Source organism: Callithrix jacchus, chromosome 13 (genome assembly GCF_049354715.1).
Source record: "Callithrix jacchus isolate 240 chromosome 13, calJac240_pri, whole genome shotgun sequence".
Taxonomy (NCBI): Eukaryota; Metazoa; Chordata; class Mammalia; order Primates; family Cebidae; genus Callithrix; species Callithrix jacchus.
The window spans coordinates 49,433,228-49,461,183 of record NC_133514.1 but is presented as its reverse complement, the minus strand read 5'-3'; the positions used below and the strand labels follow the sequence as shown (position 1 = coordinate 49,461,183).

General features: G+C 39.2%; 1 protein-coding gene across 50 annotated transcripts in view; it reads left to right on the top strand.

The window, feature by feature from the left end:
• Positions 1 to 27,956, top strand: part of CEP192 (centrosomal protein 192) — a 146,011-nt gene that overhangs the window by 25,296 nt on the left and 92,759 nt on the right. For all 50 annotated transcript variants that reach the window (XM_078347703.1, XM_054243939.2, XM_078347700.1 and 47 more), the window contains 6 exons: positions 1,800 to 1,920; positions 3,613 to 3,761; positions 5,137 to 5,272; positions 5,736 to 5,860; positions 23,751 to 24,087; positions 24,553 to 24,696. In XM_078347703.1, the coding sequence (XP_078203829.1) occupies positions 1,800 to 1,920; positions 3,613 to 3,761; positions 5,137 to 5,272; positions 5,736 to 5,860; positions 23,751 to 24,087; positions 24,553 to 24,696 (1,012 nt within the window). The remainder of the gene's footprint in view (positions 1 to 1,799; positions 1,921 to 3,612; positions 3,762 to 5,136; positions 5,273 to 5,735; positions 5,861 to 23,750; positions 24,088 to 24,552; positions 24,697 to 27,956) is intronic.

The window sequence follows — 27,956 nt, the reverse complement described above, 5'->3', positions numbered from 1 at the left end:
GCAAATCACGGTGCAAACCACTGTGCAAAGGAGTGGGTTGGGATGAACCTCGATCTGATGTCTATTTGTGCGTGTGTGTGCTTGTATATGAGTGTGTATACATGCACAGATAGAGGAATGCAAGTGACAACCCCACTGAGCCATGTGAAGTATAAAGGTTGGGCTCTTCAAAGGAAAGAGGCTGAAAAGATAGTTTATGCCCAACATTACCACAAACCTGGATTTCAGGCACGCAGTCATGAATTTATGAGACTTATTTATAAAATATAAACTAAATACTGTTAAAACTTATAAAAAGGAGATATACTTTTTGTTTATTTTACTTTTATGAGAGTTGTAAAGATTGTTTTTATAGAATGATTGCAAAAGGTCTAAAGTAAAAGTTACTTCCCTGTGCCAGCGATTGGCAAACCACAGCTTAAGGCCTACATCCAGTCTGCTGCCTGTTTTTGCAAAGTTTTATTGGAATACCGTCATGCCCATTTGTGTGTATGTTTTGTTTATGGCTGTTATTTGTGCTACAACAGTGAAGTTGAGAAGTTGTGACAGATTGTACAGCTCATAAAGCATGAAGTGTTTATTATCTGGCCCTCCCACAAAATGTTTGTTGACCCCCCAATGCACTCACCCTGTATGTGACCCCTAGTAAGTTTCAAGTGTGAGAGATGCTTTTTAGAGCAAGTTCAGTTGTAGTGAAGTTGAAATTAATTTTTGAAATTAATAATAATATAAGGTACAGTAAAACTGGAAAGCAACAAAAGTATAGAAACCTGAGTTGCTTGATTAGAAAGAGGAAGAAAGGAGAATAGGGGAAAATAAATGTGTTAGAAAACAGACAGAAGGGAGTTGCTACTGCATATAGGTCTCGTCTCACCTGTGGAACTATGCCACTTTATCAGAATGGAGAAATTTTCCAGGGACCAGGCCTGGCAGAGTACATGGCATTCTCAGTAGCCAACATGACCAAAAAGACAGGGACGTTTTATATACTGTTCTTTCCTATATAGATTTTTTTCCAGTTCTCTATTATAAAGACTCTTCAAAGCGCAGAGCTTGTTTTGCACAACTGTTAACATTTGCCATATTCTAAGTGATCATCTATTTTAAATAACAGTAGATTATAGTAGTCCTTGGTGCCCCAGTGGTTAGATAGTTTTGAGAATAGCTCAACACTGTCCTCTCTAAATGTAAAATTGGATTGAGAGTCCATGTTTCTGTCTTAAAAATTAGTGTGCATTTTGCAATATACTTTCTTTACTGGTATTATTTATATATATGTAATATATAATGAAATATAATCATACTTAGAGGGAAATGTTACATTTTCATTCTGGACCTTGAGTGTTCTTAGTAAATGGCTGCATGCCCTTTAGGGTTACATGTTCTTTCCTGGTTGAGGAGCAGAGAAATTGATTATTCCAATGTAATGGTTCCTTAGATACAGGCTGCTGGATTCAGGTTTGCTGTTATCTTCACTTTTTTGTAAGCCTTGTGTTGCTCAAGTTCAGTTATATATTTGTGTACTTAATATATTATGAGCCTCTCTAAGCATGTGCACACAGTTTTAAGTTTTAAGGATGTCCTGTTGGTAGGTCAGGTGAGGGAGGTGGCATGGGGGGAAGGAATGTTATTAATAACATGTACAATTACTAGCCATTCATTGCCTAAGCTGTGATTTACAGATACTAAACACATTGGAGGTTGAGAACATACTTGGTCCTTTTTGTGGCCTTGTACTGTACTCTTCAGAGCCCTGAGTGAGTGTGTGCTTCTCTTACTTGTCATTTTGTTTCTTATAGATTATTGTGCTTGATACTGGAAAACATTTTGAAGACAAGACTCTAAACAGTGACCTAAGCCACACTAGTTTATTAGAAAATGAGAAACTTATGCTACCGACAAGCTTGGAAGATTCTTCTGGTACGACAGAGTAACCTGCATTTCCCTGGTCTTCACCTTGCCACTCTATTCTTCTTTGTTGCAGTGATTATGATGCCAAATTTTTAGGGTTTTCTTTGGTCCTTCCCTTTTCTTCCTACCTGCCAGCACTCAAATGGCCACTTCTATTAAAGTGATGGAATTCAAGAATTTATTTCTGTATATCTGCCCTGATGTCATACTCATCCCTCAGTTTAACATTGTTAGGGTACAAAGTAGTCACCTGGAGGTGCCATTCAGTATACAGCACTGTGTTTAGAAATTGGGGGAACCATGAATTTTTTTTTTTTTTTTTTTTTTTGGTTGAGATGGGATCTTGCTCTGTCACCTGGGCTGGAGTGCAGTGGCAGAATCTTGGCTCACTGCAACCTCTGCTCCTGGGTTCAAGTGATTCTCTTGCCCCAACCTCCTCAGTAGCTGGGATTACGGGCATGCACCATTACATCTGGCTAATTGTATTTTTGGTAGAGACGGGGTTTCACTATGTTGGCCAGGCTGGTCTAGAACTCCTGACTTAAAGTGATCTGCCCACCTCAACCTCCCAAAGTGCTGGGATTACAGGCATGAGCCACTGTGCCCTGTTGGAACCATGAAATATTTGGCCTCTGCTCTCTGACATCTTAGGTGTGGAGAGGAGAGGCAGAACCAAATGTCAGATTGGGTTACATAAACCCAACAGGACCCCAAATGTGCCTGGGATTATAGTGAGTGAGGAATTAACTCTGATTGAGGCAGGTACTGAAGCATTCTAGAAAAAGGATGGAACCTGTGCCAGGCCTTAGATATAGGAGGAGGGGACATGTCAGGAATCAGGAACAGTGTCAGCAGAGGCACAGCTGTGAGGCATGGTGGGTTGTGTTTGGGGAACAGGCAAGGGTTTTGCATGACAAGTTTACAGGACCTACAGGAGGCCACATTGGTAAATAAGCCCAAAAAAGTAGACTGGGGCCACGTCATGCATGGCTTTGAAGGCCAGTCTGTTGAGCTGAGTGTGCATCACATCCATGGAGAGCAGGTTTTGCTGCCAAAGGAGTTTTCACTCTTGGATTTTCGAATTATGGTATTGACCTGAATGTATCCAATCTTTGATTGCTTTAGTATGCTAGATTCTTGGAGACAAGATAGCTAGGTCAAAGGTGATGAGTATTGTTGAGACTCTTAAGGTTGATTGCAAAATTGAACTTTAAAATGGCATTGCCAACTTAGAAGACCACGACTGATTGAGAGTTTGTGTTTTAGTTTGTGCTTACTGAGCTGGGTGTTACAGCATTGAAAACCCCTGCAGTGGTCTCCCTCCTTCTCTCTGTCCTCCCTCCTTCCTCCCTTTCTTCCTTTTACTTCTCCTGCTCCAGTCTTATCTATACTTTTTTGATAGAGGTAACCATTTGCCACATCATTTTCTGAAGAGTCTGCTCTTTTCTCACTGATCTGTGATGCCACGTTTATTGTATCCTAACTTTCGATAACATGTCCGGATCTGTTTCTCATAGAGGTTAAATATTTACCTTGTATTAAAATTTTCATAATGATTTATAGTTGATTGAAGTTATAAGTTATGTCAAATAAAAAAACAATCTTAGACTCATTTATGTCATAGCCTTTTTAATTAGATATTATTGCTTAGTGTCACTACTTTAAGGCATGTTCTGTTTTTTTTCCTTAATTTATCAATAGATGATGATATTGATGATGAAATGTTTTATGATGATCATTTGGAGGCTTATTTTGAGCAACTGGCAATTCCAGGAATGATGTATGAAGACCTAGAAGGACCAGAACCTCCAGAAAAAGGCTTTAAGTTACCGACAAGTGATCTTAGTGAGGTATGTTCCAGTCTTGATGATTTTTCAGATTTAACATTAGAAAATTACTATTGGTCTTATTGGATGTTCACATGAAATGTAAGCTTTTGGTTTTCTTTAGACTTGTGTTTCCCATGTATGAATTGATGAGAAATGCCTACCCTTTCTTCCTTCTTGCTGTCTTTCCCTCACCTACAGAAAATTAAAGGAATAACACAATGGACATCTACACCCTCTTCCTGCAGTTAACCAATTGCTAAAGTTTGCCACTTTTGCATTTTCCTTTTCTCTCCAAAAAATACTTTCTTCTCTGAATCATTTGAAAGTCTTAGAGAGTATGACATTTCACTTGAATACTTCAGCATTTATCTTTTGTACATGAGGACATTTTCCTACATAATCACAATTCTGTTATCTAACTTTGATATAATAATGTAAATTACTATGCAGTCCATATTTGCATTTACCGAGTTGTCCCAGAATATCCTTTATTCTTACTATTTTATCTGCAATTTAATCAAAGGTTAACCTTGCCTTTGGTTTTCCTGTCTCTTTATTCCCTTTTAATTTGGAGTAGTTCTTTCCTGAGGTGATTTATTTTGTAAAATCTAGGCCCTTTGTTTTGTAGAGTGTACCCTAATCTAGTCAGGAGGGAAAAATCACCATAATCTGTTTTTTTTTTTCTTCGCAAATCAATGAGAAGAGAGCGGACTTTTCAGAAAATGGTGTGGCAAATGGTTACCTCTATCAAAAAAGTATAGATAAGCCTATTGTAGAAGTAAAAGGAAGAAAGGGAGGAAGGAGGGAGGAGAGAGGATAGGAGGGAGGCAACTGCAGGGGTTTTCAATGCTGTAACACCAAGCTCAGTAAGCACAAACTAAAACACGAACTCTCAATCAGTCATAATCTGTTTCTTTTTTTCCTTCCTGACTAGATTAGATTAAACATTTTGGCAAAAATGTATTAAACAGTTTTCTCATGAGTGGATTGATAGTAAACGTAGGCAGTGTGGTGTACTTCTCTTTGCCTCACACTGGGAGACGTTTGTCTCTCCCATGACTGGTGATACCGTGTTTGATAATTTTGGCTAAGGTGTTGTTAGCTAGATGTCTCCTTGTGAAGGTAGCTTTTCCCCTTTGTTATTAATAAGTCATCTGTGGGATGAGATATCAGAGCCCATTGAACAACTTTACTCTCCGACAACTCTCCACTACCTGGTTTCAGTATCCTTGCTGAAGCCTCTTGGAAACATTGATTACTTTCATGGTGACAATGGCGATTTTTCTAATTCCTTCTATATATATTATCTGGCATCCTTCAGTAAATCCACATTTCTCCCTCAAATTATTTCATTTTAATTTAAAAGAGTAATACTGCTAAGATATTCTTTCAACAGGCAAATGGAAACAGTAGCTTAAACTGCAAGTTTCAATCAGAAAATAACAGCTCTCTGATTTCCCGTGGCTCACACTCTTCTGAAACAACTTACAAAGAGTCTCAGGAAGGTCAAATTATTTGTCTACCTGGGACTAGTAAGTATAGAAATACGATTCTTTTGTTGTTAAGTTCTAGTTTTGACTTTACCTTTTTTTAAAAAAAAAATCATTTCTCTGATATGATTTAACATACATTAACCCTTCTAGTCCATCAGGTCTTTTGACAGTCTAAAGTTTTCAAAAGAGCTTTTAATAATAGCTGGGTAAATTAGTGTTACTAGAAATACTGCAGTATGTATTTTTTGGATTAAATATCATGAATGATGATATTGTATCCAGATATAAATAATTAAATATGAATTCTTTCTGTATGGTAGCAGTTTATAATGTATATTATTGCCTCTTATTGTTGCTTATTTTCTCTCTGTGAAAATGGCTAAATTTGTCATAGGAATGCTAAGTATTAGGTTTACATAAAATAATTTGACTAGCGAGAAGCAGTTATGTTAGATCATTCAGGTTTGATGTGGCTCTCTTAAGATTTTTCTTTACTTTTCAGGTAATTCTGTAGGTACTGGAGGTACTAGAAGGCACACAGATGGTATGTTACCATTTTCCTGTGATACTTGGAGAATTGAGAAAGAAATGGAAAATTTGAACAATATTGTTCCAGATCTTAGCAGCGTAAGTTATGCATTTTCCTTAGATTTACTATGAAAAAAGGAATAAGGGGTGTTTTGTGTTTGTATGATGTCAGTTCTTTTCAAATAAACAATTACTGTTGACTCTCTAAAAATATAAAAAAAGTATAAAAATCACTATTGATAATGTTTCTATATGTTTGTAAGTATCTTTCATAAAATTGTATACATTTTCTTGCATTTAAATATTTAATGACTTGCATTTAGATTACTCATTTGGAAAGTTCTTTAGCCCAATGTCCAGTCATTAAACAAAAAAGCAAATGGATCTTTTACCTTGCTTAAACATAGTTTTCATTGTTTCAGCTTTCTGTTTGTTAGTACCCCATTTCTCCTGTGCTTAAAACTTGGTAGTCATTTCTGACTCTTACCTATTCATTATGCCCTTTTTCAGTAATGTTGTTATAGTTGTATAAAGTATGACTTGAGTTTTGCATGTAGGTTAATTAGACCTTGTCCAGTATTGATTAAAATAATGCTTGCTTTTTTGCTTTATTCTTTGTATCTCTATTTTGTACATGTTGTGTGTGTGTATATGTGTGTATATATATATATATTTTTTTTTTTTTTGAGATGGCGTCTTGCCCTGTCGCTCAGCCTGGAGTGTAGTGGCGCAATCATGGCTCACTGCAACTTCCGCCTCCCACGCTAAAGCGATTGTCCTGCCTCAGCCTCCCAAGTAGCTGGGATTACAGGGACGTGCCACCACACCTGGCTAATTTTTTGTATCTTTAGTTGAGACAGGGTTTCACCATGGTGGCCAGGCTGGCCTTGAACTCCTGACCTTGTGATCCACCTACCTTGCCCTCCCAAAGTACTGTGATTACAGGTGTGAGCCACCATGCCCAGCCACATGTTAAATAGATTTTTAATTTAAATTTTAACTTGTAAAATACATATAACATAAAATTTACTTTTTTTTTTTTTTTTTTTTGAGATGGAGTCTCATTCTTGCACGCAGGCTGTAGTGCAACAGCACGATCTTGGCTCACTGCATCTTCTGCCTCCTGGGTTCAAGCGATTCTCCTGCCTCAGCCTCCCGAGTAGCTGGGATTATAGGCGCAGCTATAATATTACCACATTACCACGCAGTTAATTTTTGTATTTTTGGTAGAGACGGAGTTTCACCATGTTGGCCAGGCTGATCTCAAACTCCTGGTCTCAAGTGATCTGCCCGCGTTGGCTTCCCAAAGTGCTGAGATTACAGACGTGAGCCACAGTGCCTGGCTATTATCTTAATTATTTGTAAGTGTACAGCCCAGTAATCTTAAGTACATTTACGTTGTGCAGCCAGTCTTCAGGACTCCTCATCTTGTAAAACTGAAACTTTACCCATTAAACAACAAACCTCAAATCCCTCCCACCTTCCAACTCATGGTAACTACCATTCCATTTCCTGTCTCTATGAGTTTTCATACTCTGGGTAACCTAATATAAGTGGAATCATACAATATTTGGCCTTCTGTGTTTGCCTTATTTTATTAACATGATGTGTTCAAGGTCTATTCATGTCGTAGCATATATCAACATTTCATTCTTTCTTATGGCTGAATAATATTCTGTTACATATACCACATTTTATTTATTTCCTCATCCTTCAGTGAACACTTCGGTGTTTCTGTCTTTTGACTTTTGATTATAATGCTGCTGTGAACATTGGTATACAAGTACCTGTTTGAGTCCTTGCTTTCGGTTTGTTTGGGTATGTATGTAGGAGTGAAATTGTTGGGTCATATGGTAATTCTGTTTAGTGTTTTGAGGAACTGCCATACTGTTTTTTGTGGCAACTGCACTAGTTTACATCCACCAGTGAAACACTGGGATTTCAATTTTTCCACATCCTAGTTAACACTATTTTTTTCCTTTTTTTTTTTTTTTATTGCATTTTAGGTTTTGGGGTACATGTGCAGAGCATGCAATACAGTTGCATAGGTACACACAGGGCAGTGTGTTTTGTTTGCTTTCTCCCCTTCACCCACATTTGGTATTTCTCCCCTGGCAATCCCTCCCCACCTCCCCCTCCCACGAGCCCTCCCCTTTTCCCCCTATAGACCCCAGTGTTTAGTACTCCCCTCTCTGTGTCCATGTGTTCTCATTTTTCATCACCCGCCTATGAGTGAGAATATGCGGTGTTTCATTTTCTGTTCTTGTGTCAGTTTGCTGAGAATGATGTTCTCCAGATTCATCCATGTCCCTATAAACGACACGAACTCATCATTTCTGATTGCTGCATAATATTCCATGGTGTATATGTGCCACATTTTCCCAATCCAGTCTATCATTGATGGGCATTTGGGTTGATTCCAGGTCTTTGCTATTGTAAACAGTGCTGCAATGAACATTCGTGTGCATGTGTCCTTGTAGTAGAACGATTTATAGTCCTTTGGATATATACCCAGTAATGGGATTGCTGGGTCAAATGGGATTTCTATTTCTAAGGCCTTGAGGAATCGCCACACCGTCTTCCACAATGGTTGGACTAATTTACACTCCCACCAACAGTGTAAAAGTGTTCCTTTTTCTCCACATCCTCTCCAGCATCTGTTGTCTCCAGATTTTTTAATGATCGCCATTCTAACTGGCGTGAGATGGTATCTCAATGTGGTTTTGATTTGCATCTCTCTGATGACCGGTGACGATGAGCATTTTTTCATATGATTGTTGGCCTCATATATGTCTTCTTTCGTAAAGTGTCTGTTCATATCCTTTGACCACTTTTGAATGGGCTTGTTTGTTTTTTTCCTGTAAATCTGTTTGAGTTCTTAGTATATTCTGGATATCAGCCCTTTGTCAGATGGGTAAACTGCAAAAATTTTTTCCCATTCTGTTGGTTGCCGATTCACACTAGAGACTGTTTCTTTTGCTGTGCAGAAGCTGTGGAGTTTGATTAGGTCCCATTTGTCTATTTTGGCTTTTGTTGCCAATGCTTTTGGTGTTTTGTTCATGAAGTCCTTGCCTACTCCTATGTCCTGGATGGTTTTGCCTAGATTTCCTTCTAGGGTTTTTATGGTGCCGGGTCTTATGTTTAAGTCTTTAATCCATCTGGAGTTAATTTTGGTGTAAGGTGTCAGGAAGGGGTCCAGTTTCTGCTTTCTACACATGGCTAGCCAGTTTTCCCAACACCATTTGTTGAACAGGGAGTCCTTTCCCCATTGCTTGTTTTTGTCAGGTTTATCAAAGATTGTATGGTTGTAGCTATGTTGTGTTGCCTCTGATGCCTCTGTTCTGTTCCATTGATCTATATCTCTGTTTTGGTACCAGTACCATGCTGTTTTGATTACTGTAGCCTTGTAGTATAGTTTGAAATCCAGCAGTGTGATGCCCCCCACTGTGTTCTTTTTGCTTGGAATTGACTTGGCTATGCGGGCTCTCTTTTGGTTCCATATGAAGTTCAAGGTGGTTTTTTCCAGTTCTGTGAAGAAAGTCAATGGTAGCTTGATGGGGATAGCGTTGATTCTGTAAATTACTTTGGGCAGTATAGCCATTTTCACGATATTAATTCTTCCTAACCATGAACATGGAATGTTTCTCCATCTGTTTGTGTCCTCTCTGATTTCGTTGAGCAGTGGTTTGTAGTTCTCCTTGAAGAGGTCCCTTACGTTCCTTGTGAGTTGTATTCCAAGGTATTTTATTCTTTTTGTAGCAATTGTGAATGGCAGTTCATTCTTGATTTGGCTCTCTTTAAGTCTGTTATTGGTGTAGAGGAAGGCTTGTGATTTTTGTACATTGATTTTGTATCCTGAGACTTTGCTGAAGTTGCTTATCAGTTTCAGGAGTTTTTGGGCTGAGGCGACGGGGTCTTCTAGGTATACTATCATGTCGTCTGCAAATAGAGACAATTTGGCTTCCACCTTTTCTATTTGAATACCCTTTATTTCTTTTTCTTGCCTGATTGCTGTGGCTAGAACTTCCAGTACTATATTGAATAGGAGTGGTGACAGAGGGCATCCTTGTCTAGTGCCGGATTTCAAAGGGAATGCTTCCAGTTTTTGCCCATTCAGTATGATATTGGCTGTTGGTTTGTCATAAATAGCTTTTATTACTTTGAGATACATTCCATCGATACCGAGTTTATTGAGGGTTTTTAGCATAAAGGGCTGTTGAATTTTGTCAAATGCCTTCTCTGCATCAATTGAGATAATCATGTGGTTTTTGTTTTTGGTTCTGTTTATGTGGTGAATTACATTGATAGACTTGTGTATGTTGAACCAGCCTTGCATCCCCGGGATGAATCCTACTTGATCATGATGAATAAGTTTTTTGATTTGCTGTTGCAATCGGCTTGCCAATATTTTATTGAAGATTTTTGCATCTATGTTCATCATGGATATTGGCCTGAAGTTTTCTTTTCTTGTTGGGTCTCTGCCGGGTTTTGGTATCAGGATGATATTGGTCTCGTAGAATGATTTGGGTAGGATTCCTTCTTTTTGGATTATTTGGAATAGTTTCAGAAGAAATGGTACCAGCTCCTCTTTGTGTGTCTGGTAGAATTCGGCTGTGAACCCGTCTGGACCTGGGCTTTTTTTGTGTGGTAGGCTCTTAATTGCTGCCTCGACTTCTGCCCTTGTTATTGGTCTATTCATAGTTTCAGCTTCCTCCTGGTTTAGGCTTGGGAGGACACAGGAGTCCAGGAATTTATCCATTTCTTCCAGGTTTACTAGTTTATGTGCATAGAGTTGTTTGTAATATTCTCTGATGATGGTTTGAATTTCTGTGGAATCTGTGGTGATTTCCCCTTTATCATTTTTTATTGCATCTATTTGGTTGTTCTCTCTTTTCTTTTTAATCAGTCTGGCTAGTGGTCTGTCAATTTTGTTGATCTTTTCAAAAAACCAGCTCTTGGATTTATTGATTTTTTGGAGGGTTTTTCGTGTCTCAATCTCCTTCAGTTCAGCTCTGATCTTAGTTATTTCTTGTCTTCTGCTGGGTTTTGAGTTTTTTTGATCTTGCTCCTCTAGCTCTTTCAATTTTGACGATAGGGTGTCAATTTTGGATCTCTCCATTCTTCTCATATGGGCACTTATTGCTATATACTTTCCTCTAGAGACTGCTTTAAATATGTCCCAGAGGTTCTGGCATGTTGTGTCTTCGTTCTCATTGGTTTCGAAGAACTTCTTTATTTCTGCCTTCATTTCGTTGTTTATCCAGTCAACATTCAGGAGCCAGTTGTTCAGTTTCCATGAAGCTGTGTGGTTCTGGGTTGGTTTCTGAATTCTGAGTTCTAACTTGATTGCACTATGGTCCGAGAGGCTGTTTGTTATGATTTCAGTTGTTTTGCATTTGCTGAGCAGTGCTTTACTTCCAATTTTGTGGTCAATTTTAGAGTAGGTATGATGTGGTGCTGAGAAGAATGTATATTCTGTGGATTTGGGGTGGAGAGTTCTGTAAATGTCTATCAGGTTTGCTTGCTCCAGGTCTGAGTTCAAGCCCTGGATATCCTTGTTGATTTTCTGTCTGGTTGATCTGTCTAATATTGACAGTGGAGTGTTAAAGTCTCCCACTATTATTGTGTGGGAGCCTAAGTCTCTTTGTAAGTCGTTAAGAACTTGCCTTATGTATCTGGGTGCTCCTGCATTGGGTCCATATATGTTTAGGATCGTTGGCTCTTCTTGTTGTATCGATCCTTTTACCATTATGTAATGGCCTTCTTTGTCTCTTTTGATCTTTGTTGCTTTAAAGTCTATTTTATCAGAGATGAGGATTGCAACTCCTGCTTTCTTTTGCTCTCCATTTGCTTGGTAAATCTTCCTCCATCCCTTTATTTTGAGCCTTTGTGTATCCTTGCATGTGAGATGGGTTTCCTGGATACAGCACACTGCTGGGTTTTGGCTTTTTATCCAATTTGCCAGTCTGTGTCTTTTGATTGGTGCATTTAGTCCATTTACATTTAGGGTTAATATTGTTATGTGTGAGTTTGACACTGCCATTTTGATGCTAGCTGGCTGTTTTGCCCGTTAGTTGTTGTAGATTCTTCATTATGTTGATGCTCTTTAGCATTTAGTGTGATTTTGGAATGGCTGGTACTGGTTGTTCCTTTCTATGTGTAGTGCCTCTTTCAGGAGCTCTTGTAAAGCAGGGCTGGTGGTGACAAAATCTCTGAGTGCTTGCTTGTTCGCAAAGGATTTTATTTTTCCTTCACTTCTGAAGCTCAGTTTGGCTGGATATGAAATTCTGGGTTGAAAGTTCTTTTCTTTAAGGATGTTGAATATTGGCCCCCACTCTCTTCTGGCTTGTAGGGTTTCTGCCGAGAGATCTGCTGTGAGTCTGATGGGCTTCCCTTTGTGGGTGACCCGACCTTTCTCTCTGGCTGACCTTAGTATTTTCTCCTTTATTTCAACCTTGTTGAATCTGACGATTATGTGCCTTGGGGTTGCTCTTCTTGCGGAATATCTCTGTGGTATTCTCTGTATTTCCTGCATTTGAGTGTTGGCCTGTCTTGCTAGGTGGGGGAAATTTTCCTGAATAATGTCCTGCAGAGTATTTTCCAGCTTGGATTCATTCTCTTCATCACATTCTGGTACGCCTATCAAACGTAGGTTAGGTCTCTTCACATAGTCCCACATTTCTTGGAGACTTTGTTCATTCCTTTTTGCGCGTTTTTCTCTGATCTTGGTTTCTCGTTTTATTTCATTGAGTTGATCCTCGACTTCTGATATTCTTTCTTCTGCTTGGTCAATTCGGCTGTTGAAACTTGTACATGCTTCGCGAAGTTCTCGTATTGTGTTTTTCAGCTCCTTTAATTCATTCATATTCCTCTCTAAGGTATCCATTCTTGTTATCATTTCCTCAAATCTTTTTTCAAATCTTTTTTCAAGGTTCTTAGTTTCTTTACGTTGATTTAAAACATGTCTTTTAGCTCACAAAAGTTTCTCATTATCCACCTTCTGAAGTCTAATTCCGTCATTTCGTCACAGTCATTCTCCGTCCAGCTTTGTTCCCTTGCTGGTGAGGAGTTTTGGTCCTTTCTAGGTGGCGAGGTGTTCTGGTTTCAGGTGTTTTCCTCCTTTTTGCGCTGGTTTCTTCCCATCTTTGTGGATTTATCCACCTGTCGTCTGTGTAGTTACTGACTTTTCGATTGGATCTCTGAGTGGACACCCAGATTGTTGATGATGGAGTATTTCTGTTACTTGGTTTTCCTTCTACCAGTCTAGCCCCTTCGCTGTACGACCACTGAGGTCCACTCCAGGCCCTGCTTGTCTGGGGTGCACCTGTAGTGGCTGCGGAACAGGGAGGGATGCTACCGGTTTCTTTTTCTGCTATCTTTGTCCCAGGATGATGTCTGCCAAATGTCAGTCTTATGGATATAGAGGGATCAGGGAGTTGCTTGAGGAGACAGTCTGTAGGAGCTCAAGTGCTGAGCTGTGAGCTCTGTTGCTCATTCAGGGCTGCTAGGCTGCTATGTTTAGTTCTGCTGCAACCTAACTCGTAAGAAAACCCCTTTTTTTCCCTCAGATGCTCTGTCTGGGGGGGGGGTTGGGGCATTCCTTGTGAGTGTCCGCCTCACTGTCCTGCCCAGCTAGGAGGCAGTCTAGTCACTTTTTGCCTGCCGAGGCTCCGCCCTGCTGGTGTGAGGTTCGCCCTTTTCCTGCAGGCTCCGCCCTTCTGCTGTGGTCTCCGCCCTGTTGCCTCGGGCTACGCCCTGCGGCAGAGTCTCTGTTGTACAGTGGCAGGCTGTGTCAGCAATGGGCGTGTACCTCAGTAGGGTCTGATTGCCTCGGTAATGGCTGACGCCCCTCCCCTGCGGAGCTGCACTTTAAAAAAAAAAACCAAAAAACCTATTCACCGGGAGCGTTTGGAATCGCCGTTTTGTTTGTCGCACTGCGCTCCCCCAAACGCTGAGTCCCTGGGATTTCCTGGGCTGGGTCACAGTTCAAGACCCGTTCAGTCTCAAGTTCAGCCCTCTCGGGTCTTAGTTTGCCGGTTCAACAGGGCATCCGTAACAGTGCGCTTTTGTATGGAGCGCTGTGGAGCGCCTCTGCCCTCCGGCGCGGGCCGGAGCCGCACCGGCTGCCGGCTACGCCAGCGGAGACCTCTGCCTGGCGTCCAGCATCTCTTTTATACCTGGGAATTTCCCCGTTCTGTGGGCAACTAAGATCCGTCTGGAAATGCTTCCCCGACTCACCCTCTCCACCCTCTCCATGCGTCCAGCGAGAGCTTCGATCCTTTGAAGAGCGCCATCTTGAGTCCTCCCCTTTTTTTTTTTTGAAATGGCCTATCGCTCTTGTTGCCCAGGCTGGAGTGCAATGGCATGATCTTGGCTCACTGCAACCTCCACTTCCCGGGTTCAAGTGATTCTCCTGCCTCAGCCTCCCGAGTAGCTGGGATTACAGGCATGCACCATCATGTCCGGCTACATTTTTCTATTTTTAGTAGACAGGCTTTCACCATTTTGGTCAGGCTGGTCTTGAACTCCCAACCTCAGGTAATCCGCTTTGGCCTCCCAAAGTGCTGGGATTACAGGCGTGAGCCACCTCGCCCGGCTTTCCCTTTTTAAATTATGGTTAACCTAATGAGTATGAAGTAGTATCTCATTGTGGTTTTGATTTGCATTTCCCTGATGACTAGTGATGTTGAACATCTTTTCATGTGCTTATTGGCTGTTATATATCTTCCTTGAGGAAATGTTCATTTAAGGTTTTTGCCCACTTTTTAATTGAGTTGTTTTGTTGTTGTTGAATTGTAGAGTTCTTTATGTTTTCTGGATATTAATTCCTTACCAGATGTATCAATTGCAAAATTTTCTCCCATTCTGTAGGTTGTCTTTTACTTTCTTGACATTGTCCTTTCACGTCCAAACATTTTAAATTATGATGTAGTGTGATCTATTTTTTGTGCTGCTACCTGTGCTTTTGTTGCCGTATCATTAAGATTGTCAAATTCAATGTCATGAAGAGTTTACTGTTTTCGTCTAAGAGTTTTATAGAGTTAGCGCTTATGTTTAGATTGTTGTTTTGTGACTTTGTGAAAGAAAAAGAAAAAAGGGGAGAGAAAAAAGATTGTTGATTTGTTTTGAGTTTGTTTTTATATGTGGTGTTTGATGAAGGTCTCACTAACATCATTCTTTTACATGTGGGTATTAAATTTTCTCAGCACCATTTATTAAAAAGGCTGTTCATTCTTCATTGAATGGTCTTGGCACTTTTGTCAGAAATCAATTTACCATGTATGTGAGGGTTTATTGCTGTGTTCTCTATTCTACCCTATTGGTCTATTTGTCTGTCTTTTTGACAGTGCCACACATCTCTAATTACTATATCTTTGTAGGACTTTGGGCAGTGTTAGTCCTCCAACTTAATTCTTTTTCAAGATTGTTCTGGTGGAGGCTCTTTGCAATTCCGTATGAATTTAAGGATTAGTTTTTTCATTTCTTTAGAAAAGTTTCTTGAAATTTTGAGAGGGATTTTGTGGAATCTACAGGTCACTTTGGGTAGTACTGATATCTTAACAATGTTAAGTCTTCATCTTCATGAACACACAGGATGTCTCTCCATTTGTTTAGGTCTTTAGGTCTTTCAACAGTTTTGTAGTTTTCAGTATGTCTTTCATCTCCTTGATTAGATTTATTACCAAGTACTATAGTTTTTAGATGCTGTTGTAAATGGAATTGTTTTCTTAATTTACATTTCGGATTGTATTGCTGGTGTTCAGAAACACCTGATTTTTGTGTGTTGATCTTGTACCCTCTAGATTTTTCTCACCATGTTGGCCACGCTGATCTCAAACTTCTGATTATTTCAAATGATCCACCTGCCTCTGCCTCCCAAAGTGCTGGGATTACAGGCACGAGCCACCAAGCCCAGCCTTTATAATCTTTAGAATCAGTTTGTTAGTATCCAGAAAGAACTTGCTGGGGTTTTGGTTGGTATTAAATTGAATACATAGGTGAAGTTGGGAAGAAATGACATTTTGACATTGTTGAGTCTTCCTATTCGTGAACATTAAATATCTGTTTTTTTAAAAATTTTCTTTCTTTCTCAGAGTTTTGTAGTTTTCCTTTATATAGATGTTACATATATTTTGTTAGATTTATACCTAACTTATTTAATATATGGGGGTGTTAATGTAGATAGCATTGTTTTAAATTTCAAATTCTACTTGTTCATTGCTGGTGTATAGGAAACTAGTTTACTTTTATATAATAAACATGTATCCTGTCATCTTTCTATAATCATTTATTAAGTCCAGGAATTTTTTTTTTTGTCAGTTCTTTTGGATTTTCTGCATAGAAAATGTCATGTCATTTGCAAACAAAGATGGTTTTTATTTCTTCCCAACCTGTATACATTTTATTTCCTTTTCTTGTCCTATTGCATTAGCCAAGACTTATAGTATGAAGTTGAAAAGTAGTGGTGAGAGGAGACATCCTTGCTTTATTCCTGATCTTAGTGGAAAGGCTTCTAGCTTCTTACCATGAAGTATGATGTTAACTATAGGTTTTTTCTTTTTTCAAGTTGAGAATGTTTCTCTCTGTAGTTTACTGGGAGTTTTTATCATGAATGTGTGTTCATTTTTTGTCAGATACTTTTCTTGTATCTATTGATATGATCATGTGATTTTTTTGTTTTTTGTAGTCTATTGATGTGATAGATTACATTAATAGATTTTTGATTGTTGAACCAGGCTTGCATACCTAGGGTCTCCTTGGTTATGATGTATAAGTTTTTTATATGTTATTTGATTTGATTTGCTAACATTTTTTTGAAGAGTTTTACATCTTTGTTCATGGGAGATATTGGTCCATAGTTTTATTTATTTGTTTGAGATGGAGTTGTCCTCTTGTTGCCCAGACTGGAGTGCAATGATGTGATCTTGGCTCACCACAACCCCTGCTTCCCAGGTTCGAGTGATTCTCCTGCCTCAGTCTCCTGAGTAGCTGGAATTACAGGCATGCACCACCAGGCCTGGCTAAATTTTTTTTTTTTTTTTTTAGACAGAGTCTCAATCTGTCGCCCAGGTTGGAGTGCAGTGGTGTGATTTTGGCTCACTGCAACCTCCACCTCCCGGATTCAAGTGATTCTTCTGCCGCAGCCTCCTAAGTAGCTGGGATTACAGACATGCAGTGCACCACAGGCCCGTCTAACTTTTTTTTGTATTTTTAATAGAGATGGAGTTTCACCATGTTGGTCAGGCTCATCTCAAACTCCTGACCTTATGATCTGCCTGCTTCAGCCTCCCATAGTGCTGGGATTCAGACATGAGCCACTGTGCCTGGCCTTAATTTTGTATTTTTGGTCGAGACAGGGTTTCTCCATGTTGGTCAGGCTGGTCTGGAACTCCTGACCTCGGGTGATCCACCCGCCTCGGCCTCCCAAAGTGCTGGGATTACGGGCGTGAGCCACTGTGCCTGGGTCAGTAGTTTTATTTTTTTGTAATGTTTTTAGTGTTGGTATTAGGATGATGCTGACCTCATAGAATTGGTTAATAAGTATTACCTCTGCTATTTTCTGAGAAAGCTTGTCGAGAATTAGTACAATGTCTTCCTTTAATGTTTGATGGAATTTACTGTTGAACCTTTCTGGGCATGGTACATTCTATTTTGGGATGTTACTCATTATTGCCTTTCTTTTACAGATATAGGCCTACTCAAATTGTGTATTTATTGTGTCATTTTTTTTTTTTCCTAATGAGAAGAATGTGTATTCTGCTGTTTTTGGGTGAAGTATTTAATAGATGTTCATTATATCTAGTTGATTGTTAGTGTTGAGTTAGATTGTGTTCTTATTGAATTTCTTCTTGCTTGATCTATTTCTGATAGAGGAGTGTTGAGGTCACCAGTTACAACAGTTGATTCATCTATTTTTCTTTTTTTTCTTTTTTTTTTTTTGAGAAGGAGTCTCACTCTGTTGCCCAGGTTGCAGTGCAGTGACACTATCTCGGTTCACTGCAACCTCCACCTCCCGGGTTCAAGCAGTTCTCAGTCTCCCAAGTAATTGGGATTACAGGTGTGTGCCACCATGGCCGGCTAATTTTTGTATATTTTGGTAGAGATGGGGTTTCAGCATCTTGGCCAGGCTGGTCCTAAACTCCTGACCTTGTGATCCACCCACCTCCACCTCCCAAAGTTCTGAAATTACAGGCGTGAGCCTCTGTGTCTGGCCTCATCTATTTCTCTTTGTAGTTCTATTCATTTTTTACCACCCATATTTTGATGCTGTCTTGTAATCTGTATACACGTTAAGGATGTTTATGTCTTCCTAGATAATTGATTCCTTTATATCATTATATAGTACCCTGCTTTATCTCTGATAACTTTCCCTACTTTGAAGTCTGCTCTATCTGAAAGTAATATAGCTATTCCTGCTTTCTTTTGATTAGTATTTTAATGGTATATCTTTCTCCATCCATTTGCTTTCTTTTTTGAGATGCAGTCTCACTATGTTGCTTGGGCAGGAGTATAATGGCATGATCTTTGCTCACTGCAACCTCTGCCTCCTAGGTTCAAGCAATTCTTCTGCTTCAGCCTCCAGAGGGGCTGGGATTATAGGCACGTGCCACCATGCCCAGCCAATTTTTGCATTTTTAGTAGAGACAGGGTTTCACCATGTTGGTCAGGTTGATCTGAACTCCTGACCTCATGATCCGCCTGCCTCTGCCTCCCAAAGTGCTGGGATTACAGGCATGAACCATCGTGCCCGACCCATCCATTTACTTTTTATCTACATGTTGTTTTCTTGTAGACATCGTATACTTGGGTCTTGTTTTTTTATTCTTCTCTGAAAATCTCTTTTAGTTGGTGTGTTTTTTTGTTTATTTTGAGATGGAGTCTTGCTCTTTCACCAGGATGGAGTGTAGTGGCACGATCTCGGTTCACTACAACCTCCAACTCTCTGGTTCAAGTGATTCTTCTGCCTCAGCCTCCCAAGTAGCTGGGATTACAGGCACATGACACCATACCCAGTTAATTTTTGTATTTTTAATAGAGATGGGGTTTCATCTTGTTGGCCAGGATAGTCTTGATCTCCTGACCTCGTGATCACCCACCTTGGCTCCCCAAAGTCTTGGGATTACAGATGTGAGCCACCATTGACTTTGAAAGTGATTAATTAATACAGTTGGGTTAATGTCTACCATGTTTGTTACTATTTTCTATTTGTTTTTCTTTTTTTTTGTTACTTTTTTCTTAAGTCTTTTTCTTTGTGGTTTTATTTTAATAATTTTATTTATTATTATTTTGAGACAGGGTCTCTCTTTTGCCCAGACTGTAGTATAGTGGCAGGATCATAGCTCACTACAGCCTTGAACTGCTAGACTCAAGTGATCCTCTTGCCTCAGCCTTCTGAGTAGTTGGGGCAGCAGGCATGTGCCACTACACCTGGCTAACTTTTAAATTTTTTGTCAAGATAGCATCTTGCTATGTTGCCCAGTCTGGTCTTGAACTCCTGGACTCAAGTGATTCTTCCACCTTGGCCTCCTAAAGTGCTGGGATTACAGGTGCCAGCCACCATGCCTGGCTTTTCTGTGGTCTTAATTCAGCATTTCATATGATTTCATTTTCTCTTTGTTAGGATATCAGATATAATTCTTTTTGTCCCACTTTTTTTTAGTGGTTGCTCTAATTTGCAATATATATTTACAATTAATCCATACTCACTTTCAGATAGCATTGTACTATTTAATGGGTAGTTTGAGTACCTGATAATAACAAAATATTCGTAATTCCTCCCTCCCATTCCTTGTATCATTGCTATCATTCATTTCACTTACATGTAGGTACACATAAGCAGATGTGTGTGTCTCTATATAGACACCCCCCCCACATATATATATGCATATATACACACACATAAGCATACATCGTTGAATACATTTTTGCCACTATTTTTCTGAACAATGTGTTGTTAGACCAGTTAAAAATAAGGAAAATAGGGCACACACAGCAGCCTTTAGTACTTTGGGAGGCTGAATCCGGCGGATCACGAGTTCAAAACCAGCCTGATCAACACGGTGAAACCGCATCTCTACTAAAAACATGAAAAATTAGCCGGGTGTGGTGGCATGTACCTGTAGTCCCAGCTTCTCAGGAGGCTGAGGGAGGAGAAGCACTTGAAAACAGGAGGCAGAGGTTGCAGTGAGCCGAGACTGCGCCGCTACACTCCAGCCTGGATGACAGAGGTGAGACTCCATCTCAAAAAAAGAAAAAGAAAATTTTTGTTTTACCTTTACTTATTCTGTATTTGATGCTTTTCCTTTCTTTGTAGACATAGGATTCTGACCTATGTATTTTTCTTCTCTTAAAATAAGTTTTCAAAAAATTTCTTGCAAGGCAGGTCTACTGGCGACAAATACCGTCAATTTTTGCTCGTCTGAGAAAGTATTTCCCTTTCATGTTTGAAGGATAATTTCACAGGGTACAGAGTTAGAGATTGTTGGTTTCTTTCTTTCAACTCTTTAAAATACTTTACTTCACTTCTTGCTTTCATGGTTTCTGGGAAGATGTCAAATGTCGCTCTTTGTTTCTTTATATGTAAGGTTGTTTTTTTCCTTGCTGGCTTCTTTAGGATTTTTTTCTTTATCTTTGATTTTCTGTAGTTTGAAAATGATATGCTTAGGTGTAGTATTGGTTTTGGCTTTTATTTATTTTTTTTCAAGTACAGCCCTTTGTATTAGGCCTTTAACTTGTTTGGTGTTCTATGAGCTTCCCGGATATGTGGCTTGTTGTCTGAATTAATTTGGAGAAATTCTCCGTCATTATTGTTGCAAATGTTTTGTTGCTTTCTGTTTTCTTCACTTTTTGATGTCCCCTTATGCATGTTATACATTTTTTAGTTGTCCTGCAGTTCTTTTAGATTGTTTTTTTCATTCTTTGTTGTTTTTGCATTCAGTTTTGAAAGTTTCCATTGGCATATGCTCGAGCTCAGGGTATCTTTCCTGTGCTCTGTCCAGTCTACTAATGAGCCCAGCAAAGATATTCTTCACGTGTTGCCAGTTTTGACCCCTGGCATTTCTTTTTGATTCTTTCTGATAAGTTCCATTTCTCTGTTTACATTGCCACTCTGTTCCTGCATGTTGTCTGCTGTATCCATTAGAGCCCTTAGCATATTCATCATAATTGTTTTTGATATCTGGCCTGTGTATGCCAACATCACTGCCATATCTGGTTCTACTGGTTCTTATGATTGCCCTGTCTCTTCAAACTGTGTTTTTTGCCTTTTAGTATGCCTTTTAATTTTTTCTTGTTATCTGAACATGATGTGCCAAGTAAAAGAACTGCTGTAAATAGGCCTTTCATTACGTTGTGGTAAGGTATTGCGGAGGGGAAGCATTCCATAATTCTATTATTTAGTCTCAGTCTTTCAGTGAGCCTGTGCCTTTAGAATGTGCACTCCACAAGTGTTTGTTTTTTCCTCCCCTTAGGATGGACAGGGTAGCTTGAGGGAGCTAGAGTTGGGTACTTCCCTTTCCCTAGGCTGCTTAGGCTAAGATAAAACCCCAGCTGGTTAGGTTTTCCTGAGGGCAGACCTAAGAACAAAATGCCTTGTTATATTTCAAAATGACCCTTTTCTTCTCCCCATGCTGGAAGCCCACGGGGAGTTTTCTCCGTTATTTGCTATGAAAACTGGGTTCTGGCTGGGCACGGTGGCTCACGCCTGTAATCCCAACACTTTGAGGGGGCCGAGGCGGGTGGATCACTAGGTCAAGAGATCAAGACCATCCTGGTCAATATGGTGAAACCCCATCTCTACTAAAAATACAAAAAATTAGCTGGGCATGGTGGCGCGTGCCTGTAATCCCAGCTACTCGGGAGGCTGAGGCAGGAGAATTGCCTGAACCCAGGAGGCGGAGGTTGCGGTGAGCCAAGATCGCGCCATTGTACTCTAGCCTGGGTAACAAGAGCGAAACTCCGTCTAAAAAAGAAAACTGAGTTCTGTTCCTGGAGGTAAAACTCACAAAAGTATGGAGGCCCCCCATGACTGGATCCCCTGGAGTTTTTAACTCTCAGACTTTTCCATACCGAGCCTGCAGCAATTCATCAGTTACAGGTCAGATATTCCTTCTCTGCTGATTACTGTGGAGGTTTCTGCTTGAGAAGAGTGTATCCCCTGGTATGTTAGTATTCTCTGAATTTGCCTGTCTATCTCTCCAGTTTTAGAGGCAGCAGTTTATCCTGTTACCTGCTCTTATGGATCTAAGAATAGTTGTTGATTTGTTAGTTTGTTCATGTTTTTACTTGTCAGGATGGAGTGGCGACTTCCAAGCCGTTTACACACAGAACTGGAAACTAGAAGTTGTAAATGACCTTCCTTATTAAAGATTAAGTTGCTTGACGGAAGAAACCAATTTTCCACATTTTGTTTATTTTTAATCTTTGCAAGTGTTGTACATGAAAAGTAGTTATCTTGTTTTAAATGGCATTTGTCGTCTTTTTTTTCTGTTGGAGTATTTGTATTTTAACTTAATTTTGTAAGATTTTTGTTATGAAAATATATTGGTCTTTATGTATTTTAGGGTTTAGTGTGTGTGTGAGCTTCCTTGGTTGCCAGAGCAAATTACCACAGTCATGCTGGCCTAAAACAACAGAACTTTGTTTCCTCACAGGAGGCCAGAAGTCTGAAATCAAGATGCTGGCAGGGTGGTGCTCCCTCCAAAGGCTCTAGAGGAGAATCCTTCCTGGTTCTCCCAGCTTCTGCTGGCTTCTGGTATTCCTCGACTTGTACCAGCAGCAGTCAGCTCTCTGTCTCTGTATTTACTCAGCCTTGTTCTTTGTATCTTTGTCTAAAATTTTCTTATCTTTCCTCTGATACAGATATTGGTCATTGTGATTAGGGTCCCTAAATTCAGGATAGTCTTACCTCAAGATCCTTAATTACATCTGTGAAGACCTTGTTTCAGAATAATAGCATAATTTATAGTTACCAGGCTTAGGACTTGAATATATCTTTTTGAGGGGACACAGTTCAAGACATTAGAGTGTTAAACTTAGAAGACATTATCCACTAAAGGATATAAGACAATCCATCTGTATTTTTCCCTATACTTTTACATTTAAATCTTTAAGTCATCTGGAATTTATTTTGATGTTTCTTTTTGTATAGTAATGTTGGCAAAGCATCCAGTTAATAAATGGTTGGTTGGCACTAGGATTTGAACCTATGTCTTTTGTATTTCAAAGTCATCATCTTTTATTTAGAACAACCTTGTTTTAGTATTGTAACTTTCAGAAACTGTGCCTTATCAGATTGTTCTTATTGCTTGTCTTATTATAGCAGAAAGGACTGCTGTTAATAGGTTTCAATGGCATGCAATAACCATGGTGGCAGCCAGATATCCACAAACGGTATTGAAGACATTTGAGCCCCTTTTCAGCAGTTGTTACTTTAGGAAAGAATAACAGGTGCCACTTGGAAAAATATTTTGGAGAGCATAGTTTTAAGGCACTGAATTAATTTGCTCTGACTGATACAAATTTTATTGGACTGCTCAGGGGCATTTATAGTATAAACTGCTTTATGCCTATTAAAGATACTAGTATCTAGTATTAATATCAAGGGCTGTTTATTCATATTAACTTTATTAGGCTGGTCACATTAATAGGCTTACCACTCTTGTAGAGACTTTTATTGGTAATAATAAAAGTTGAGCTGACATTTCTATCATCCTGTAATGTAATGCACACATAGAGCTTACTTTTGGTGTGTGAATCTCTTGATATATTTCCCATGACCGCATCACAATGTCTGGTTTTAGTAAGTTGCTTATCATTGGTTCATATATTCATACATAGGCTAGAATACAGTGAATACTCTATGTACTATTCCTTCATATATTAAACATTTTATATCAACTATATAATTTTTCTCATGAATTTTTAGCATAAGTTATAAACAACAAAACTTACTGTTGCTGTGTTAAAAAATCTGATTTTTTTTTTAAAGGAAAGTACAAGAAAAGATGTTCTGGTGAAGACCCTCAGGGCTACTGATGTGAAACTTAACTCTGATAATTTTCATGATGCAAGTGCAGATGGTGGATTTGACCCAACTGACCCTGTAAAACAGGAGGCAGAGTGTCCTCATCAAAATAAGATAGTTTTGCACATGGATGGATGTTTAGACACTGAGACGCCTAAAGTGTCCATTCAAGAAAATGTGGATATAGCGTCTTTGAAACCTATTAGTGACAGTGGAATTAATTTCACTGATGCCGTTTGGTCACCAACTTCTGAAAGGCAAACATGTGAATGTCATGAGTCCATTGAAAAGAATAAAGACAGTAAGTGGGCTTTCAAAAACAATAGAGTGAAAGAAATAAATGTTTGTACGTTTTGAATAAGATGTATTTCTGTGTGAAATGTGCCAATCTTTCATGTTAAATATTTAAGTGTTTTGTAGTTTAAACAAAATTTTAAATCTAGTACAGGGAGAACTGCTCAGAAATGGTATCTTTAATCAGAGATCTAGTGAAAATGTGCCTTTCTAACTAAGTCTTAACATTCTTTTTCTTTATGCCTTATTCCCCATTATAGACTTTTTTTTTGTAATTGATGCTGGCTTATCTTCCATCAAAGAGATACTTTTCTTTTGGGGAAATGGGTTTTTCTTTTTCTAACTAGTTTTGCAAGACTTCAGTACTGTTGATAACTAAGGTAGTCATCTAAATTTTTTTATAAATTGAGAATGTTTTATCATTTTAGTTATTGCATGTATCATTGGATATTTTTGGAATTTTATTTTTTAGAAAGAGAACTCCCACAGAGTGTGGTCTATCAAAATGAAGAGGGTAGGTGGGTGACGGACCTTGCCTATTACACATCTTTTAATAGCAAACAAAATTTAAATATGTCTCTAAGTGATGAGATGAATGAAGACTTCAGATCTGGTTGTAAGTATACGGATAAACATTTATTATACCATTTTCACTGTTTCTGATCTTTATGAGATTACTCTATATATGTTGGTCAGGCACATCAGATCCCTTCTGGGCTATCACTGTATTCTGGAAGTGCCTCACTAGCTTATATAGGACCCACGGTTTTAGTTAGCCAGTCTTAATCATTGTAGAATGAGCCGAGCCATATCCTTAAGCAAAGGCAATGAGTGAGAATAGCATTCTTATATTTCTTTGTAGACCCCATAGTATTGCAGGACTGGAAGAGACTTTAGGCTTTGCTTGTCCCTTTAAAAATTCTGACCTGAGCAAAGGAAATGTCTTGATAAATCAGTAGTTACAAAAACCAGTCCATGAAAGCTAGGAAGTATGGTAGAAATGATGGAAGAAAAGTAACCAAAAAGATAACGAAATCTCAAGGGATAAAGTGTTAAAAGAAGCAGTTAGGTTGTTGATCAGCATCATCTCTGACAGTGAATATAGAAACTGGTTTAGCTCTGCACAATGCCAGGTCACAGCATTTTGAGCCTGAGTCTGTGAAGATGCTGTGCTGCAACCCTCAGGGCTGAGCTGTTCTGTAACTGCGAGGAGCCACGGTGCTCACGGGCCTGGCAGGCCTGGCCTTACTGCTAATAGGCTTGCGCCAGAGGAAGAAATTATTCCATCTACTGCTTGTACTAAGCTTCTTTCAAAAATGCCTCGTGTTGTGGAATACAGTGATAAATAAGGCAGCATGCCAGTCCTTAAGAAACTGTCCATCAGCCCAGAGGGATGAGACAAGAATACAATACACAGTCATTGGCATCATGAGAGACTCAACCCAGAATCATTGGAATTTAGAGGAGAAACAAATGTTGCGTGAGATGGTAGCAAAAGAATTTCATATAGGAAGCCACTTTTGAAGTAGACTTTTAACAGGTAATCCTTCGGGGATATGAGAAATTTCAAATGGTGGAAAAGCCTCATTGGAAGGGAATCGGATGGTGAAGTGTGGATGTGTTTGAGAAGGTGCATGGTTCACTGTCGCCAGCCTTTATGGCAGGGTGAAGGGAGAGCGGCGAGAGGCTAGGAGGTGAAGCTGGAGAGGTCAGGAGGGCCAGGGAGTGGTTTGAGGTTTAACCACCATGCCCAGGATTGAGGCTTGTCTGGAAAGTGGCAGGACTAGTTGCTGGTAGAACTTGATTGGTGAGTCTTCTCCTGGCAGTAAAGGTCATTTGGTAGCGTTTTTAGGATGTTGTAGAAATCTAGGTGTCCCAGTGAAAATGAAGAGAGTAGCTAATGAAAGACGTAGAGGTAATATGGTTAGGATTTGATGGCTGGACTTCAGGGGATAGTAGAAAGGCAGGAAGAGAGGAGGGTCTGTGGTCTGAGTTACTTGGGGCAATGGCAATACCATTACCTGAGTAAAGGAGTCAGAAGAAAGTGTAGATTCTGGGTGATTGTGATTTGAGGCAGAAGTAGTCATTAGTGGAAATAGGGATCAGAAGTGTGAAGCTGAGTTTCAGTTAGGACTTGCTCAGTGATGTCTTGAGCTAAGGAAAACGATGCAGACTGAACGGTGGATATTTATCACTTAAAAGATCATGGAATTCTCATGTGTTGCTGGTGGGAGTATAAATTGGTACAGCCACTTTGGAAACCTGTTTGGCAGTGTCTTGTGAAAGTGAACTTTATGACTTAATAATTCTACACCTGAGTACATACACAACAGATAGGGTGTACATATTCACCAAAAGACATACTAAAATGTTTATAGCAGCACTATTTGTGTCAGCCCCAGATTTTCAAATTCCCATTAGCAGTGGAAGTTTCTAAATCACTGCAGAACCACCCTGCCCTCCCACTGCCATAGAATGGATTATGCTTATTCATACCCTGGAATATTAGGTTGCAGTGAGAATGAATGATGTACAGCTACATGCAACAACGTGGCTCTATCTCAGGAACATGTGGAATGACATGAAGTCGACCAGGAACACACACTCTGTAGTTCTGTGTGTATACAGCTCAGCAGTGCACTCCTACAGAGCCAGCTGCAGGGCAGTGGTTACACGTGGATGGGCAGGTAGCAAGGGAAGCCAGGCTGGGGGGATTTGGGTATTGGCAGTGTTATGCTTCTTAATTTGTGCTGTTGGCTACGCAGATGTGTTCCGATTGTGAAAATTCCTTGAACTGTACACTTCACTTCTCTATCATAACATGTTTTTAAAAATTAGTGGTCAAACTGAGAATAAAAGATTTGCAATATATATTACAGGTTTAGAGTCCATTCTCCTAATAAATAAACAATTCTAATAAACAATAAGAAAAAGACCAACTACCGAAAAATTGGAAATGATTTATAGAAAAATAAAAATGGTTTTATTAAATGTACAACAAAAAATGTTCATTTTTATTCATGGAAAGGAATTCATTGTAAATCTGACTAATCATGTATTTTTCAGTATTTCCTTGATTGTGATCCAAAAATTTGGTAATAAAACTGTGTTGGCAAAGATATGAGGGTCACAGGTATGCTAGTCCATTCTTGGCACAGAGCTAGACATTGTCCAGCTATAATGACATTGCAATAACTAGCAAAGTTACGTATGTGCTATCCTGTAACTGAGCAGTTCTGCTTCTGGGAATTTATTCATCAGATACACTTGCACGAATGGTATATGATGTATGTGCAAGCTCATTACTTGCAGCATTGTCTGTAATAACAAGGTTGGATGCAATGTAGATGAACAAAATAGGGTATACATTAAGGTGCATCCATACAAAGAAGTACCCTGTGGCCATACAGAATAATAAAGGAGCTCTTTCCTTACTCAAATGGAATGGTCACTAAAATAAATTATGTAAAATCCACTTCAAAGCACATAAATTACTCTTAACATCTGTGTAGAAAGGTAGGAGAGGGGAGCGTGCACATACAGATATTTGGAAAGACATGCAATGGAAAGATAGATACTAACTGCAGGAATCTCAAAAATTCAGGTAGACATTTCAGGGATATTTTAACTATTGGTTGCTTCTGGGGTGTGGGAAACTAGGGTCAGGGATGGCGAGATAGTTTTCAGTATATACCCTTGTAAATCTTTGGTTAACTTTGAAAAGCTCTTTATTGTGGTATCATATATACACCTTTTAAATTTGAATTATTAGATATATTACTATTAAAGAAAAAATAAAATAGGAAATGATAATGGAAAGATTGAATGAAACCATCCTTGTCCTTAGGGAATGAATACTAGTCTGGTTGGAAAGGA